Here is a 19,517-nt window from a genome sequence, read left to right as displayed (position 1 = left end):
TGGAAGAGGTTTTACAGAGCAGAACATGGAACTGGGAGACATTCTACCAAGAAGTAGTATTTGGCAACCTGGCTACGATGGACCCTAAGAGTAGAGATGCTCTTGTGCTGCATGCTATTGACCTCAATATCAGCAAAATTGACAATCTGCTGCTAAGCTATCCGTGCATCCCCACACAGGGTGGACGGCTCCAGTACATCAAGAAGCTTGTGAATCCATCAGGGAAAGTGGCCTGTCTATTTGAAGAGCAAGAGGGACGCCTCCTTAGGGGAACCAAAAATGACTTTTGTTCCCCCAAAAGGATTCACCGTTTACTGGAACTTGGAATGCTGAATGACCATCTACCATTGGAAGACATCACAGAGAGAGCGGGCACAGTCACCAACATGTGGTGCACTGACAAAGAGAAAGCATATGAACATTTAAGATGCATCCTTGAACTTCTGAAGAGTCACCTAGATGATAAAGAATCACTCTGTTGGGAATCACTAAAGCAAACTGTATTTATTCCAGCATCTTCCCCAGGTATTAAAGACGTGGATGGAATGGTGAAACTTTGGAGGCCCACTGATGTATTTAGTGACAAATGTTGCCTTCTTGTGAACATGACGCATCCTGTGATGGATCATTCCAATCTGAAAATACACAATGCCGATCCAGTCCTACAAATCTTGGGAGTTTGTGAAAGCCCAAAGCCTGAGACAGTGCTCCAGCAGCTGCAAGAAGTGTGTAAGCAATCTCAGTCCTGCAACAACATGCTTCAAGAAACAGCCAATGAGTGCTATAGCTTTCTGAATCAATGGCTCTATAATTCAGGAGATTCCAAATTAATTTCAGAGAGGGCAAATTCATTCCCATTCATTCTTGTTGGTGACAGTTTTGTACACGTGAAGTCTGTGGCAGAAAATGAGGAATTTGAAGTGAAACCATATCTCCATGTACTTCCAGCTGCCTGCACTCGTTTCAAGAACCTCTGGGAATGTGTGGGTCTTGAGAAGAAATTCACCACCAATCAGTTTCTAACTGTCCTCAAGGAATTACATGCTCTCCATGGAAACAAGCCCCTTCCAAAGGCTGATCTTACAATTTGCCTCACAACTTTATCCAGAGGCTTGTATGAGACCGAAGAGAAAAACACAAGTGACTGTCTTATACCCAATGAACATGGGGTTTTACAACATGCAAGCAAGCTGTATTTCAATGACAGTCCATGGATGCCAGTCACTGAAGGGGTCACTTTATGCCATAAGAAAATTCCACGTGATATGGCTCTCTATTTTGGAATCAAGACAACCAGACATCAAACTCTGCAAAATCATTTAGTAGAGAACATCTCACCCTTTGCCTTTGGGTTTGAGCAACGAGAGCAACTGACTGTCCGAATTAAGAACATCATTTCAGCCTATCCCGCAAAGAAGGATATCCTTAAGGAGCTTATCCAAAATGCTGATGATGCAGAGGCAACAGAAATGCACTTTGTTTGGGACAAGCGACAGCACGGTACAGAAAAAACCTTTGGAGAGAAATGGAACCAACTGCAGGGTCCGGCACTATGTGTGTACAACAACAAGGTGTTTTCTGATGCAGATCTGAGAGGCATTCAACAGCTGGGAGAAGGTGGAAAGCACAACTCTCCAGGGAAAACGGGAAAATATGGAGTTGGATTCAACTCTGTTTACCATCTGACTGACTGCCCTTCAATCCTGACTGGAGATAAAATACTCTGCATTTCAGACCCCAATCAGAAGTACATTGAAAGTTATTTGGACAAACCACCAGCTGGCCAAGGCTATAACTTAGCTGAAAAGTTTAAGGAAATGTACAATGATGTCTACAAATCATTTCTGCCAGAAGAATTTCCTCTTAAAGAGGGTACCATGTTCAGGTTACCTCTAAGGATGGGTAGCATGGCAGAGGACTCCCAAATATCAAACCAGGAAGTCACTGACCGTGACATGAAAGAACTCCACTCAGCCCTGCTTGAAGACCCTGAAGGATTGATTCTATTCCTGAAAAACATCAGCAAAATAGAATTCCATGAAATTGATGCACACTCAAGGAAACTCAAAACAATCTTTATGGTTGAAAAAAGTCTCCCGAAGACAAGCAGTGATAAGAAAGTTGCTTTTGGACAGCATCTACAAAATGCACTTCAGTCTATCAAACCAATAACACCAGAAAAGGCAATTTACAACATCAAGATTTCAACATCTGACAAAAGACAAAGTGAATGGATCATGGCAGAACAGTTTGGCTCATTCAAGAACAGTGGTGGAAGACAAAATAACCCATCAGACAAGCTCCCCCAAGCAGCACTAGCTGCGCGCATGAGCTGTAAGTCACACAGAGAGGAGGATTTCAAAGGAGGAGTCTTTTGCTCACTTCCTTTACCAGGGGGATCTGGACTTCCAATACATGTTAATGGAAACTTTGAGGTAGATTCCTCCAGGAGAAGCCTTTGGAAAGAAGATGGCTCAAGTTTGAAAGGTAATTGGAATGAATCTTTGAAACAGAACATCATAGCTCCACTCTATGCAGACCTCCTTCATTACATCTGCTGTAATGTTGGGGGGGGAGTTCCTTCCTTGCTCCATAGCTCCTACTTGTGCTTTTTCCCTATTGTATCCAAATATATTACTCAGGATTGGCATGAAATGGTACATGAGATGTACAGATCAATACATGACAGAGCCCTTGATGTGATTCCAGTGTTGAAGAGCTCAACGCGGATAATTAGACATCAGTCAATTAAGCAGTGGTCCTTTGACTGGTGTAATGTCAGAGGGACAGAATCAATGAATGCACCTCACTTATTGACAGACTTAATGTGTGAAGAAATCAAGTCAATTTTGGAAGAGCTTGGAATGAGATTAGTTCCCTTTTCTGGAAAAATGTCAAAAATCTGGATTAGTTTCAAATCTGCTGGAATTAAAGTGAAATATGTCAGTCCTTCAACTGTGCGAAATTTCCTGAGAAAAACACTCAATGACTCAACCCAAACTGACATGGATTTACCATTACCTATATCCGCCACTCTGATTAGAGGCAAAACGAGATGTTCAAAGCTCTTGACTTTCTGCTTGGAAGATGTCAACAAGGACAATTTGAGTTCAATCAACGGGCTTCCACTTCTTCTCACAAAAGATCAAGTTTTGAGAGTGTTTAATTCAAATGATCCCAAGCTGATGTCAAGATATGATCGTCTGTTCTCTGGCTATGAAGAGGATTTTGCAGATTATCTGACGAACATGGAGCACATGAGTGTTCTAGAACATGGCAAGTTTGTCACCAATTTGACAATTCCCAATGCAGTGAAGTATTTGAAACCATTACTTCAACATCTTCTACAAGACTGTGAAGTTGATCAACACAGTAGTCTTCATGTCCCAAATGAGACAATACAGAAGTGGCTGAAAGAACTTTGGAAGTTTTTCACAAGTCAAGTCAAACCAGCGATGTCCCCCAGTACAGGTGATAACCAAAGTATTACATTAAGTACTGTGAAGCAGCTCTTCCATGACTGTTGTATCTTACCTGTCGTGTGCCCAAGATCAAACAACAAGCGCTTTCTCCAACATATGAAGGACATGCCAAGTGTGATCCACTTCAGCTCAGAGGAGGATATGTCAAGGATTCTCTTTAAACTTGGTTGTATGATGCTTGACATTTCATTCTTCATTGAAGTCGACCCACGTGTACATTCACTTTTAAAACCTGAACTTATGAATACACAAGATAAAACCTCTGTGTTGGACCAAGTCTACAAAACGAATCCCTCAGAGTTTTGCCAACTTTCAAATGCTGAGATGAACAAACTTCAATGCTTTCTACAGTCTGGAGTGTCCACATCCAAAGACAGACAAGAGTATCAGAGAAAGCTCAAATCCTTACCATTGTTTGAAACAATACAAGGTAAGCGAGTGAGGATTGATGGTGGCAAAGATGTATTTATCGTCAACATGAGCACAAATGCAGTGACAAGCTTTCCAGATTTGTTCACACTGAATGACAGCAACAACATTTTTCTCAGTCACAGTCTAGAGAACAAGAGTCTGGCAGAAAACCTGAACATCAAAATGTTAACTGATTTGGACTATTTCCTCAGATTCATTCTGCCTGTCCTACACAAACTCACAGAGGGACAGATTCTACACTGCATCAAAATGTTGCTGTCATTACAACCTTACCACAATTATCAACAGCACAAGGACAAAATCATCTCCTCAATGAAGGCTGTGAAATTGATTCGCAGTGAACAAGGGAGGTTAGAGATGGCATCATACTACTTCGACAAGAACGTAGAATTATACAAGCTAATGTTACCACAAGAAAGATTTGTCCCTCAGAGATTTTGGGATGAGTTTGGGGTAAAAAGACAGGTAGAAGACTTGCTCAAAGAACTTGGAATGAAGCATGATGTGTCAAAGGAGGAGGTAATAGATTTTGCCTACCAATTACAGTTGGAGGCTCAAGGAAAATATGGCCTTAAAGAATTGAAACAGAAATCATCCAAACTGTTGAGAAAAGCTCTGGCAATGGAGAATGATGACAAAAAGAAAGGGCAAAAGTTGATGCAGAGTATAGCTGACATCAAGTTCATTTTCCCTGTGGAGATTCGAAAAGAATTGTCCGACTATCGCCATCCATTGGCCAATGAGAGGACTGCAGTTACAATCAGAGGATCTTTGATTGAAAGTGATCCGAAGCATCAAGACCTGATTTGGACCTCAATGCCAATAATAGCGTTACCTAGTGGATTCCTCAGGCTGGAGATAATGAAAAATGCAGGAGCTCTTGAACAACCACCTCCACATTGTGTAACCAGAAACATGAGCAATATCTGTCAATTACCTTGTGAAACGGATGAGTTAGTCAAAACCCGTGCTCAGGTGTTTCGGCGTTCTTATGCCTACCTACAAACAACCAACCTTGAAAGCCATCCATTCATCAACCTCCCTGTTGTGTTGGTTGAAAAAGACAAAACACTTGTGAAGGCTGATGAGACATCTCTTGTACTCCAAGATCACCTGAAATTCAGACCCTATTTGTACAAAATCCCTCCAGAGGATGTCAAATATGAAGAGTTCTTCAAGAATATTGGTGTTCCAGAGAGGCCTACTGCAGTGCAGTATTGTAATGTTCTTGCAGCAATTCATGCTGATTCCTGTGATAAACAAACACTGAACCCAAACCAACAGACAACTGTCAAGTGTGCTGTTGAGCAGTTATTTCAATTAATCAAAACTCAGCGCAAGCAGTCACCTATTGAACTTGGAAAGACTTTGTACCTTCCTTCATCAGATGGTAGATTATACCCTTCAAACACACTCTATTTCAATGACACAGTGTTCGAGGCACAAAGGTTAGAGAGAGCGTTACAGGATAAAGTCAGACTACTTGAGAAACTCAGTGCATGTCATTTGGGAAGTGACATTTATGAGCATCATCGACTGCTGCAATTGCTGCCTGAGAATATTCAGCCCAAAATGCTGTCTCAGTCGACTGCAGAGAAGTTGGTGGAATCACGCATTCGGCGTTGTGACTATGGAACTGACTGTGAGTTTAGTGGATGGTTTGACAAACATCTCTCCTCAAGAGCCTTTAGGCACGGGCTTATCTGTCTTATCAGAGACCAGTCAGAGGGCAAAGTAACACAAGAAGATGCAGCTGACATGTGCCAGGAGACGTTTGGAAATATTCAGATTGTCTGCTGCAAGAACCTTGAAACAGAGCTTTGGCTTGATCAACAGCCACTTCACAATACTGCTGCTGAAACGGATGTCCATGTCAAACAGGAGCAACAAGGATGTCTCTTTTATTTAAAACACAATGATGACATGACGGTGAAAGTGATCAACGAAGTCACCATGACTCTGACAGAAGTGCTGAATGTCCTTTTAGGTAACAGAATTGCATCACATCACTTTGGAGTCCTTGGACTGCTTCTCATGTGTGACAGCGTAGAAGCAGTTAGAAAAATACTGGCGAAGAAAAAAATCCGTGACAGTGCTGAAACTGAGAATTACGCTATCAATCCACCAGTCCCTGGGACACCTATCCCAGAGGAATGGCATGACTCCCTAGATATGAACGTCCTCAATAACTTTGAAGAAGGGGAATATGTCGGCTATTGGACTAATGAGGAGTACATTTATGCAGTTATTGTTGAACAGCTGCCTGGGCCGTCTGGACTATATTTATGCAGATACAAAATACAAATTGGGCAAGTTGAACCAATAGAAGTCAGTTGTCTTGACCTCTATCAGTTTAAACCAGAAAAGAAGGTCAAGCAGGAAAAGAGGACTTCCACCTGCATGGAGCTGGAACCACTAGTGGGTGCTGTGCCACATACTTCAAAAAAATCGACAAGTTCCTCATCTACTGGTACAAGACCCCCACCAGCATCTCTTGAAGAAGCCAAAAGGGAAATTGACAAATGTTTGGCAGACATCTGGACTCTTCCTGAGGAGGAGAGGCAAAAGGCCATAAAGCGACTGTACCTTAGATGGCACCCAGACAAAAACCCAGACTGCCAACAGCTTGCCACTGAGGCTTTCAAGTACTTGAAGAATCTAATCGATGACCCTATGAAAGGCAAAACGGACAACTCTTTTAATCCGAGGGGAAACACAAATTTCAGACACTACTACGAAGAGTGGAATCAGGAGGCCAATCGCCACAGACGTGGTCGAGAGGGATTCTATAGTGGCTCCCGTTCCTATGGTTCTAACTTTAACTGTGGTTATAACTTTTGGACACATCATGGAAATGTCCCAAGGCCAGACAGAGAGGAGGCCCAGCGCTGGTGTAGACAGGCTCGCTGCGATCTCACTGCAGCTTCCAATGACACCAGTAGGGGGAGCACAGAATGGTGTCTGTTCAAGGTTCATCAAGCAGTGGAAAAGTCTCTCATAGCTGCAGAGTACAAAAGAAATGGACGACACCCCAACGACTGCTCCATCTCACTCCTTGCTGCACAAGTTGGCAGGTATAACCCGCAATTGAGCATTTTGCTTAAACTTGTGGATAATCTGAAGTCCCTGGGAGTTGATGCCAAAAAGACTCAGTATCCCAACTGTCACCCACGTCCCCACATTCCCAATGGACAGTTCATGTCAGAGAACGAAATGCGAGCACTGGATATGGCATCTGAGCTTCTCAGCAAAGTAGAGGCATATGTCAATTAAAGATAAAAAAAAAAGCAAATGGACAATTAGCGTTGGATGAGTCAACGTAAGATTTGTGTCCTGTTAAAATTGGTAGCGATATTGTGATATGAAACAATTTGTCTTAAATAAAACAACCCAGTCAAGTAAAAGGACCAACATCCGTCTATGACTTTGTTATGAAAATGCTAATTATATGAAAGTATTCCATGCAACTCAGTTATTTCAGTTTTTATTATTTATATCTTATTGGAATTTTCCCCTTGTTTATTTGCATTTTATTGGAATTTTCACTTGCTTATGCCTTACATTTGATTAGAATTGTCACTTCTATACTTTATATTTTATTGGAATTTCCACCTTTATTCCTTATATTTCATTGTACTTTTCACCTTTTGTTATTTGGAAGGGATTTTCATCTTAGTTATGTTTCATTGGAATTCTCATTTTTTTATGGTTTATATTTTATTGAGATTTTCCATAATTTAAACTTTTTTTATTTAAACTTATTTTGTTATTTGAGATGAAAATAATGGGCTAATAAGGACCAAAATCAGTCTATGACTTTGTTATTAAAATGCTAATTATATGAAAGTATTCCATGCAACTCATTTATTTGTTTTTATGATTTAGATCTTATTGGAACTTTCAAAAAATTTAATTTGCATTTTATTGGAATTTTCACTTTCTTATGCCTTACATTTGATTCGAATTGTCACTTCTATATGCTTTATATTTTGTTGTAATTTTCATCTTTATTTGTTATATTTTATTGGAATTTTTACCTTTATTCATTATTTCATTGGACTTTTATTTGTTATTTGGGGGGGATTTTCATCTTATGTTTCATTGGAATTTTCATTTTTTATGGTTTATATTTTATTGAGATTTTCCATTTCAACATTTTTTATTGAAACTTATTTTGTTATTTGAGATTAAAGTAATGGGATAATAAGGACCAACATCAGTCTATGACTTTGTTATGAAAAGGCTAATTATATGAAAGTATTCCATGCAACTCATTTATTTCAGTTTTTATTATTTATATCTTATTTGAATTTTCAACTTGTTTATTTGCATTTTATTGGAATTTTCAATTTCTTATGCCTTACATTTTATTAGAATTGTCACTTCTATGCTTTATATTTAGTTGTAATTTTCACCTTTATTTGTTATATTTTATTGGAATTTTCACCTTTATTCATTATATTTCATTGGACTTTTCACCTTTTATTTGTTATTTGGGGGGATTTTCATTTTATTAGTTATGTTTCATTGGAATTTTCATTTTTTTAGGGTTTATATTTTATTGAGATTTTCCATCATTTAAACTTTTTTTATTGAAACTTATTTTGTTGAGATGAAAGTAATGGGCTAATAAAAAAAGAATGTGCTTATTTTCACAACAGTGACATCAATCATATTGGCTTTTTCCTGTTGTATAGTGATGCCACCACAGTACAGTAAGAGGTGAGGGTGGGCGGGGTCAAAAAGGGATTACTATAGTGAGTTGCACCTTGGAAAATATGACGTGCTCCGTCGCTCTCCTTTTGCAGTAATGCATTTGCAAGACTTTGGTATTTGAGTAACCTCTTAGCTGTGTAAAGAATACTGAGAATGAGCCCATGAGTGATGTGTGTTGTGTATGATGCTTATGCTTCATGAAGAAATGTCATGCTCACTCATACTGTAAGTGTAGGCTACACTGATAACAAACAACAATACAGTATCACATGAAGGATGTTTAAGACGATACAATGAGAAGGATGTTTAAGACAATACAATGAAACCATTATTACCGCACTGTATGTCTTATTGTAATAGGTGATTCCACTTTAACCATGTTATGATTTGTGTGTTGAACATTGAAATACATGTCTGCTGTAACTTTTACACTGCAAAACAAATTCCCATAAAGTTTTCTCAACTAAGCACGTCATTCTGTGTTTGACCATTTGTAGCCCTATGGTAACAAACAGCCTGTTGTCATGTTATCATCTTGAACACCTCAATTCAGCATGATTACTCAATGTACACGCCTAACCTACTGTATGCCCTTCTTACTGCACAGGACACCTGACAGTTAAGAGTTCCTAACCTATGCCCTTCTTACTGCACAGGACACCTGACAGTTAAGAGTTCCCAGTGAAGACAAACATTTCAAGTTAAAAGCACTATTTTTTTATTCATTAAGAAATCAGGTTATGAAAATAATGACAACTAACCATATATCAGACAAATGTATTTTTCCATATGTTAACAACAAAAGTATGCTCTGTAGGATGTGACATCTCAACAGTCACCAGAACAGAACAGTCCTCTCCTTGTGTTGGGAGTGTGCTTCGTCTCATCCTGGAAGTGGCCCATCCCCAGTGTTTATACAATTAAAAAAGTATCTCTTCCCATTGTCTACTTAGATGAGAAACCATTTCAAATGTTTGTGAGGGAGCGGTTCACATATTTACCAGATTAGTCTTTGTGTTACACTTTCTGCTGAACCAGCCACAAGTATCCTCCATCTATTAATAACTTACACAAAACCTGTACATACTTACAGCAGGCTTGCTGCCTGTTTCCAAAATGGTGTGCACATAGGAGGAAATAAAGCAATTTACTACAAGTAGATTTGTACATATTCAATGTGGTATGATGGGGGTGTTAAATATATGATGGGGGTGTTAAGGTGTTACAAGCATATTAAATACTTGCCTCAGACAGCACATGCAACTCGAGACATTTTCAAACATTCAACCTTATTGGCACTCAAAACTAACTGGCATTCTGCATCAAGCCTATCAGCTTCTAGTCCTGTCTGTTGCTATAAAAGACGTAACATTCTAGACAATTGGCCGTCGGAACAAACATTATTTAAAAAAATAATTATGGGGTAGAAATGTGTGTTTGTAATGGCTGATGTTAAGATCAAGTATATTCATCTTAGCCAAAAAGACTTTGGGTGCAATCAGAGAGAAGGACTTCTCATCCCTAACCTCCTTCTGCCTGCCTATCAAACAGCTGATGAACTTCACAGAAACAGGAGCATCTGTAAAACACTTAAGGCTTAATTCAAAAACATTTGGCAAGTTGCTATTGATAAGCAACCATTATACTCATCTCACGAGTTCGAATGATCAACACTTCATGTCTGCAGTCATTCAAAGCAATGTGTTTCGCTCATATTGCATTTTGTTCAGATGAAACATCTACTGTAGCTATATTACTGTACATTTTCCATAATTAGAAAATAACAAGAAAGAGTGAAACTACGTTTAAAAGGCTTTTGTAACTGACACTAAAGTACTACTGCTGGATTGAGCTGCTGCAACAAATAATACCAACTGCCCCTCCCTCAACACTAATGCTGCCACAGAACTAACAGAGTGTCCTGATGTCTGAACTGAGCTGGAACAATCAGCTGTTTCCTTAAGGCTTATAGATCAGCTGTAGAGCTGTATAGATCAGCTGTAGAGCTGTTTCCTTAAGGCTTATAGATCAGCTGTAGATCTATAGATCTGTAGATCTGTAGATCTACAGATCTATAGATCTACAGATCTATACAGATCTACAGATCTACAGATCTACAGATCTATACAGATCTACAGATCTACAGATCTACAGATCTATACAGATCTACAGATCTACAGATCTATAGATCTGTAGAGCTGTATAGATCTGTAGAGCTGTATAGATCTGTAGAGCTGTATACAGTAGATCAGCTGTAGAGCTGTTTCCTTAAGGCTTATAGATCGAATGAAACCACTTGTGCAAAAAGCATGTTCCTCTCTCCCGCAGATTAAGACACCATGTTAGCTCCATTTTGTGACATTAAGAACAGTGTACTTCTCTTCACAGCACAGAGGACTATGTTATGAGCCAGGGTGTGGGTACTGGCCTCACTGGTGTTCTGTGGCACGAGTGTATGGCAAACACAACTGACATTCATCATTTTAGAGCTTTACTAAGGAAGTCATATATTTTAATGGCACAGTGTAGTATCGTACTACAACCATCTGCTTGAGGTTATCAGGCATCCCAGCTTCAAAGAGTCATAGAATCTGCCATAGTTACAAAACCCACCACTGAAAGCAGATCCCGTTTTGGATTGTTGATATTTGCTCAGGCAAAGAATCATGGGGAGAAAGAGACATGATGAGTCGATGCTCTGTGACAGAGAGACATGGTGAGTCGATGCTCTGTGACAGAGAGACATGGTGAGTCGATGCTCTGTGACAGAGAGACATGGTGAGTCGATGCTCTGTGACAGAGAGACATGGTGAGTCGATGCTCTGTGACAGAGAGACATTGTGAGTCCATGCTCTGTGACAGAGAGACATTGTGAGTCGATTCTCTGTGACAGAGACATTGTGAGTCCATGCTCTGTGACAGAGAGACATGATGAGTCGATGCTCTGTGACAGAGACATTGTGAGTCGATGCTCTGTGACAGAGACATTGTGAGTCGATGCTCTGTGACAGAGAGACATGATGAGTCGATGCTCTGTGACAGAGAGACATGGTGAGTCGATGCTCTGTGACAGAGAGACATGATGAGTCGATGCTCTGTGACAGAGAGAAATGGTGAGTCGATGCTCTGTGACAGAGAGACATGGTGAGTCGATGCTCTGTGACAGAGAGACATGATGAGTCGATGCTCTGTGACAGAGAGACATGATGAGTCGATGCTCTGTGACAGAGAGACATGGTGAGTCGATGCTCTGTGACAGAGAGACATGATGAGTCGATGCTCTGTGACAGAGAGACATGGTGAGTCGATGCTCTGTGACAGAGAGACATGGTGAGTCGATGCTCTGTGACAGAGAGACATGGTGAGTCGATGCTCTGTGACAGAGAGACATGGTGAGTCGATGCTCTGTGACAGAGTGACATGATGAGTCGATGCTCTGTGACAGAGAGACATGGTGAGTCGATGCTCTGTGACAGTTTTCCCCCCCTCTTGCAACATCTCTCCATTTCGCTGTCAAATCCAGCACCGATTTTTAGTTCACCTCAGTGGCCCCAAAGATGAGACCAGCCTGCCCGAACCGACACCGGGCCCTCGACTCCTCGGTTCACACATTACAAGCCCATATAGTTTGTGTGTCATTGTGGTGCCGTCATACGATTCGCCCCGCGGAGCAGCAGAGCCCCTCACATGTTGTAGGCCACGTAGATGGGGTCCAGCTGGTCGGCCAGGAAGCCGTCTCGCAGGTGCATGCGCTGCTTCTCGCCCCGGGAGTTGATGGGGATGACGCCGGGGTCCACCACCACCACCACGCCCACGATCAGGTAGTGCTCTTCCAGGACCACGTTGGTCACCAAGGCCACCAGGTCCAACGCCTCCTGCTCCGAGCCCTCCAGCTCCACCACCACCACCAGCAGGTTGGTCCAGGTGAACACCGCACTGCAGGGTCGAGAAGAGAGGACGGTGGGATACATGAGATTGAGAAGAAAGAAAGAATAAGTAGAAAGAAATTTGGTAACACTTTGTTTGGATAGTCTGCCTACAGAGAGTCTACAGAGTGTTGGTAACATTTCAACAGCAGTTGACATTCAACTGTTAGATGTTCAACAGATTATCTATAGAGTCTATGGGTGTATTCACACATATCTCGTTTGGAGCAGTTGTTCCGAAACAGAGAGCGTTTTCCCCCTTGGTGCGGTTCGTTTGGGGGAGTGTAAACACAGCAATCGCACTCAGATGCGGGACAAAATAAGCGGACCGAGATCGCCAAGAAAGGGTGGTCTCGGTCCGATTCCAAACGAACTCTGGTGCGGTTCGTTTGTGGTGAGAACGAGATCCGACCTCGATCCTCGATCCGACACAAAGCAGGAAACACTGCGCATTTTTGGATAAAACAGCTGCCGTAGTCAGCTGCGCTGTGCGTAATGGCCTGAAGAACGAGCATTTCTATCGTTTAAAAACAACATCTTCATTCTTCAGATCCTTGCGACTTGTGAAACTAGCGTTTGCTTGGATAAACTTTGGGGGATTTTTGCATCATCACATAAGCAGTTTGAGCTTGATCATCTTACCTCTGGTCTCCATTAAATAACAAGTCGTGGTAATCCGAGCTAGCCTTCTTTGTGATAAGATTGTCTGGTTCAATCAGACAATCAGACTGTCTTCCTCGAAATGTCCGTAGGCTATTATTAAATTATTTATTAATATTTTATTCCTGACAGGACAGGTGTTCATATGCGCAATCCTCCGTGATAGTCTCCGTGATAGTAACGTTGTGAGGGTCTTTGATCTTCTATCTCCAAATTCCTGATAGATAGCCTAAATAAATAAATAAATAACTTTCTCCCTCTCTCTCTCTCTCCTGATCCCTCCCTCTTTCTTTCTCTCTCTCCTCGCACGGCGCGTCGGCGCACGCCCGACGTAGCCTACAATGTAGGTCTAACAAAACGCATTATTATAATCATATAAAATCTCTGGGAATTATGTTTTCCATCCCGGGACTCAAGAGCCTATTAGCCTACCAGAGTGTCTCCTGGCCAATCCAGGAGGCTTGACAATACTATTTGAACCGTTTGATTTGTGGCTGTTTGAACACAAACGATCCAAGGCACAAATGCAACAATTGTATCAATTAAGCCCCTGAATCAGAACAAAGCAAACAACCCGGAGGTGTGAATACACCCTATGTGACCATTCATAAACATACCTACATATTACACTAGGTGCAGGTGTGTGTTACGGGAAGCAAATACAATCTGTTTGTTGAATCTCAACTAATAAGCTGTTAAAACAACATCTACAAACAAAGTGAAACAGTTGAATTCTTGAATGTCAACTAATAAGCTGTTGAAATGTTACAAATATTGTGTAGAGTCTCTGTAGGCAGACTATTCAAATAAAGTGTTACCAGAAATTCTAAGTAGGATTTACGAGTTCTGATTTGAACTGTATTTGATTTGATAGGGGACGATGCAATTGAACACAGTTCCAATACAGAGCATGAGACTGATGTACTGCACAGAGTTGATAGCTATTGCTAATTTAAAACTCTTTTACAGGTGTAATTAAAACGTATTTTACAGTGTCATTAAAATCTATTTTTGACTACATTCAGACCGAGTGAGCAGTAAACAGAGTTTGGAGGTAGGTTTCTTACCATTCAGCTATGCTCTTGTGAGAGCGGATGACAGAGGTCTCAATGTCGATGGGGTGATACCTCATTCCCCTCAGCTCCAGAGTCTCATCAAGAGAACCCACCACATAGAGGGCGTCATGGCGCTCTGCAACACACACACACGCGCGCACACACACATACACGCACACACGCACACACACACACACACACACACGCACAGCACACACACACACACACACACACACACACACACACACACACACACACACACACACACACACACATTTGTGGATTTATGCTAGATTCAAGAAGCCAAGTCTGACATGGCTTATTGGAGGTGTTGTGGGAGAGGGAAGGTGGATGTAGATGTATTCAGTTTTCTGGTGGAAAATGCAAAGTTATGACTCCATTCTACACCACCAGCTATGCAATGACAGTAGGTTAGTGGGACTGATGAAGTTCCTCACCTCCACTGGCATCAGTGAGCTCAGTGCGACGCAGGAAGCCCAGGTAGCCCGTCCTCGCCCACACAGTCTGCGTGTCGCCGAAGCTCAGCTTGGTGTTGAAGTGGTCGGCATGCAGCGCCTCCTCCCCGTAAACAGTGTAGTAGCCTGTGGCGTTATGAGGACTGCTCACCCACACCTGTTACACACACACACACACACACACACACACACACAATACACACAGAGAGCAGACCATCACACACCTGTCCTGTTACACACACACAATACACACAGAGGGCAGACCATCACACACCTGTTACACACACACACAATACACACAGAGAGGGCGGCTGTAGCTCAGGAGGTAGAGCGGGTCGTCACTAATCGCTTTGGATGAAAGAGGTCGGTGGTTCGATTCCCGGCTCCTCCAGTCTGCATGTCCAAGTGTCCTTGGGCAAGATACTGAACCCCAAATTGCTCCTGATGGTGTGCCAGCACCCTGCGTGGCAGCTTGCCACCATCGGTGTGTGAATGGGTGAATGTACCTACTGATTGTAAAGCGCTTTGGATAAAAGCGCTATATAAATGCAGGCCATTTACCATTTAGAGAGCAGACCTACACACACAATACACACAGAGGGCAGACCATCACACACCTGTTACACACACACACAATACACACAGAGGGCAGACACAGTCAGCCAGGGCTTTCAGTTTGTGCAGTTTGTTAATTTTGGTTCAAAGTGCTTCACAATCAAACGATAACAGACAAAGGCCAGGTCAGTAAAACAGAAAGTTCATTGCGGTAAAAGTAATAAAATGGAAGTAGATAACAATAAAATAATGATAATAAAAAATATAAACAGATGGCTGTGCTTCTCATCCAAGAAAAAAACATAAGAATTAATGTATGGACTCTGTCTGGATTATTGATGGAAATAAAAATGTAAAGAAAAATCTATTTATACACGATTATTGATAAAATCACAACATATATGAGCTGTCTGTGGTGTACTTGCATTTGGTTCTAACCCACTACAGAAAACTTTCAACCGATGTTTCAGATAAATAATTAATCCTTCCTGTGGGTCACAGCTAGCTCAAACAGGCTGCTCTGCTCACTCACCTCTCCTAGATGGGAGTCTCCCAACGGACCTTTGGTCTCTGTGTTGGCAATGATCACTTTCACTCCTGGAAGGATCTAGAAGGGCAGGAAGTCAGATCTCAAATGACCACGAGTGTTTGGAAAAGGTGCACGTAGTCAACGATAATAATACAGGTGAAAGGTGTGTGTTTGCATTAGGGATGTCAATTTTCGGTTAATTTCACTTTCGATTAACCGACGCTAATAATCGATTAACCTATCGGTTAATTCATAATCTTTTAATATTAATTTTTTTTTTTGTCTATTTACTCAATGAGCTCATGCCCAAACAAGGCGTGTCTATTTAGATGCTGAAATGTTAATGCTTTTTGTGTTAGAATTTCTAACACAAAAAGCATTAACAAGCATTAACAAAAAGCATCAACATTTCAACACAAATTCTTTTTGTGTTAGAATTTCTAACACAAAAAGCATTAACATTTCAGCATCTAAATAGACACGCCTTGTTTGGGCATGAGCTCATTGAGTAAATAGACAAAAAAATAAAATAAAAAAATAAATAATAATAATAATATTAACTGATAGACCGACAGCAATAACCGAACAATGACAGCGGCGGTTAAACGATTAACGGTTAACCGTTGACATCCCTAGTTTGCATGGCGTCATACCTTCCCAGACTCCATCAGAGGTAAGCTGTGTGGTGAACCTCTCTCTACTAGACGAACCCTGCAGTGTACACACACACACACACACACACACACACACACACACACACATACACACACACACACACACACACACACACACACACACACACGTTATATAAAATAAAAACAAAATGGTAAATCACAATCACTGCAAAAATCTAAAGCTCAAGATTTGAAAAATAATATCTGCATACAAGCCATAATATATAAAATTATATATGCATACAAGCCAGGTTTATAAGGAAATGTGAGGGGGGGGTGAACAAACTAACAGCAACAACAATAATTGTATAAAGACAGCCGTTGGTTGTGGTCAGAATGAGTTGCTGGATTGGCGCCCCCTACTGTACCTGTCATGCCGTAGCGCTCTCATGTCCACGTAGACAGTGGTAGGGTCCGGTCCCGCTGTGCCCTGGAGGAAGACATAATGACACTGAATACTGTCTCTGGCCTGGGAGGAGGGGAGGTGGAAGCTGCTTATGGTACAGCTGCTGACAAAGCAGGGGGCAGCCAGCAGGGGGCAGCCAGAAGCCAACCAGCCAGGCTATCAATGTCAGGGGATTGGCCAAGACTGAAGCACGTCAGCACACAAACTGTCAGTAACTGCAGCAAACATTGATGCAGCAAACTGTCACTAACTGCAGCAAACTGTCACTAACTGCAGCACGGTTTCTTTCATTTTGCCTGAAATCTCCAGTCTGTGCATTTTCAGTGCCAGTTACAAACTGTAATAGAAGCCTAGAAGAAATTATGAGTGAGAAAAAGTGTATCTTCTGCAACAACAGGGCACACAAATGTCAGAACTGATGTCTATAACTCTGCCATGATGTCTATAACTCTGCCATGCAGTTCAACTCTAATTGTACCATTTCTCAAGCACTGTTCTATTGATTCCTGCTACTTTTCGATCGTCATATTTCTGCTACAAAACTAATCACAACAAATGATGTTTTCCATCTTTCCACTGTCTGCCGGTGTAAAGCCACAGCACAAGCTAGCTAATGTTGTTCCTGTGTGGTTTTGGGACAGGTCACAGGTCATTGAGTGTGAGCGCGCGCACGTCGAGCCAAGCAGAACTTTCAGCATCAAAGCATTTTTGGAAAACATCAACAAGAGTGAATCCAGAGAGAACATCTTTGCAGAGTATCATCATGGCTTCCTGTCGGGGATATTATGGTAAACTAATATTATATTATATTATATTATGGTAAAACTAACAGTTTGATGAAAACGACGTGTTAAAAAACACTCGTAACTGTAACTGGGGAAAAATTGGCAAAACCTTGTCACTTGTAAAACCAACTTGTAAAAAAATATATTTTTTATGTGTAGGTTTTTTTGGTAGGCTGAAACAAAATTACAAAACATTATATATATATTTATACATATCTATATCTATATCTATATCTATATATATATCTATATATATATATATCTATATCTATATATCTATATCTATCTATATATCTATATATATAAGGAAGGGATTCACTCCAAAACGGGATTCACTCCAAAACTCATAACTTAAAACTTAAACAGGACTTTTCATCATCAATATATGTATATATATATATATATATATATATATATATATATATATATATATATGTATATATAAACAGAACATTCAAAATGATGTAAAAAAAGTATTGATGAAAAACCCTGTTATGTTAAGTTATGAGTCATGTGGGGATTTTTTTCTTATAAAATACTCCCCCCCCCTTTTTTTGTTTACATTTTGAAGGTAAAATTCTGTTTTTGACAGACTGACAAAAACATTTCAGATGGTGATTATACTCTATTTCCAATAGTGCATAAACGTTTTGGAGTGAATCCCTTCCTTCACCAAATCATCAACAAGGTTTGCAATGGGGGACTACTGGGGACTACAGATGGAAACTAGCCTTGTGCTAAATCTGGCATTTTTTACACTTGTATCATTTTACATGTTTCAACGTGTTCATTAATTATGCTTTGTCCCTCCCAAATAAACGAATAAAGTAAAGTACAAAGACACTGTCAATTAGAACGGTCCCCAAAACCACTTGATCATGGCACAGCCCAGGCTGCCAGCTAATGATGTCAAGTTCTGTATCACATTCAACCTCATGAGAAAGCTACGCTGCCCTGGACCAGGGGGACATCTAGAAGAGGAGACAGATGCTAGGTGGAGCTGAGGAGGAGACAGAGGCTAGCTGAGGAGGAGACAGAGGCTAGGTGGAGCTGAGGAGGAGACAGAGGCTAGGTGGAGCTGAAGAGGAGACAGAGGCTAGGTGGAGCTGAAGGGGAGACAGAGGCTAGGTGAAGAGGAGACAGAGGCTAGCTGAAGAGGAGACAGAGGCTAGGTGAAGAGGAGACAGAGGCTAGGTGAAGAGGAGACAGAGGCTAGCTGAAGAGGAGACAGAGGCTAGGTGAAGAGGAGACAGAGGCTAGGTGGAGCTGAAGAGGAGACAGAGGCTAGGTGGAGCTGAAGATGAGACAGAGGCTAGGTGGAGTTGAAGAGGAGACAGAGGCTAGGTGGAGCTGAAGATGAGACAGAGGCTAGGTGAAGAGGAGACAGAGGCTAGGTGGAGCTGAAGATGAGACAGAGGCTAGCTGAAGAGGAGACAGAGGCTAGGTGAAGAGGAGACAGAGGCTAGGTGGAGCTGAAGAGGAGACAGAGGCTAGGTGAAGAGGAGACAGAGGCTAGGTGGAGCTGAAGAGGAGACAGAGGCTAGGTGAAGAGGAGACAGAGGCTAGCTGAAGAGGAGACAGAGGCTAGCTGAAGAGGAGACAGAGGCTAGCTGAAGAGGAGACAGAGGCTAGCTGAAGAGGAGACAGAGGCTAGGTGAAGAGGAGACAGAGGCTAGGTGGAGCTGAAGATGAGACAGAGGCTAGCTGTAGAGGAGACAGAGGCTAGCTGAAGAGGAGACAGAGGCTAGGTGGAGCTGAAGATGAGACAGAGGCTAGCTGAAGAGGAGACAGAGGCTAGCTGAAGAGGAGACAGAGGCTAGG

General features: G+C 41.5%; 3 protein-coding genes across 6 annotated transcripts in view; 2 read left to right on the top strand and 1 right to left on the bottom strand.

The window, feature by feature from the left end:
• Positions 1–648: 648 nt before the first annotated feature.
• On the top strand, positions 649–3,582 carry LOC310781618 (sacsin-like; the record flags this gene model as incomplete). The annotated part of the gene is made up of 3 exons (XM_083642220.1): positions 649–729; positions 999–2,022; positions 3,551–3,582. 3 exons carry the CDS (start codon positions 649–651, stop codon positions 3,580–3,582), a joined length of 1,137 nt encoding a protein of 378 aa, XP_083498346.1.
• Positions 3,583–5,202: 1,620 nt separating this feature from the next.
• Positions 5,203–7,569, top strand: LOC310781089 (sacsin-like). Its single transcript, XM_083641629.1, has one exon. The coding sequence runs from the start codon at positions 5,487–5,489 to the stop codon at positions 7,185–7,187; it is 1,701 nt and encodes a 566-aa protein (XP_083497755.1). The 5' UTR covers positions 5,203–5,486; the 3' UTR covers positions 7,188–7,569.
• A 4,566-nt stretch (positions 7,570–12,135) lies between these two features.
• The window catches only part of dip2a (disco-interacting protein 2 homolog A), a gene marked incomplete at its 5' end in the record, with an annotated part of 240,814 nt that continues 233,432 nt past the window's right edge, over positions 12,136–19,517 (bottom strand). For all 4 annotated transcript variants that reach the window (XM_083642068.1, XM_083642065.1, XM_083642067.1 and 1 more), the window contains 6 exons: positions 12,136–12,566; positions 14,284–14,407; positions 14,730–14,904; positions 15,835–15,909; positions 16,485–16,542; positions 16,874–16,935. In XM_083642068.1, the coding sequence (XP_083498194.1) occupies positions 12,314–12,566; positions 14,284–14,407; positions 14,730–14,904; positions 15,835–15,909; positions 16,485–16,542; positions 16,874–16,935 (747 nt within the window). In that variant the 3' untranslated portion in view covers positions 12,136–12,313. The remainder of the gene's footprint in view (positions 12,567–14,283; positions 14,408–14,729; positions 14,905–15,834; positions 15,910–16,484; positions 16,543–16,873; positions 16,936–19,517) is intronic.

Source organism: Poromitra crassiceps, assembly GCF_964638095.1.
Source record: "Poromitra crassiceps genome assembly, chromosome: 8".
NCBI classification, from domain to species: Eukaryota; Metazoa; Chordata; class Actinopteri; order Beryciformes; family Melamphaidae; genus Poromitra; species Poromitra crassiceps.
This window is presented reverse-complemented; position numbering and strand designations above follow the sequence as displayed.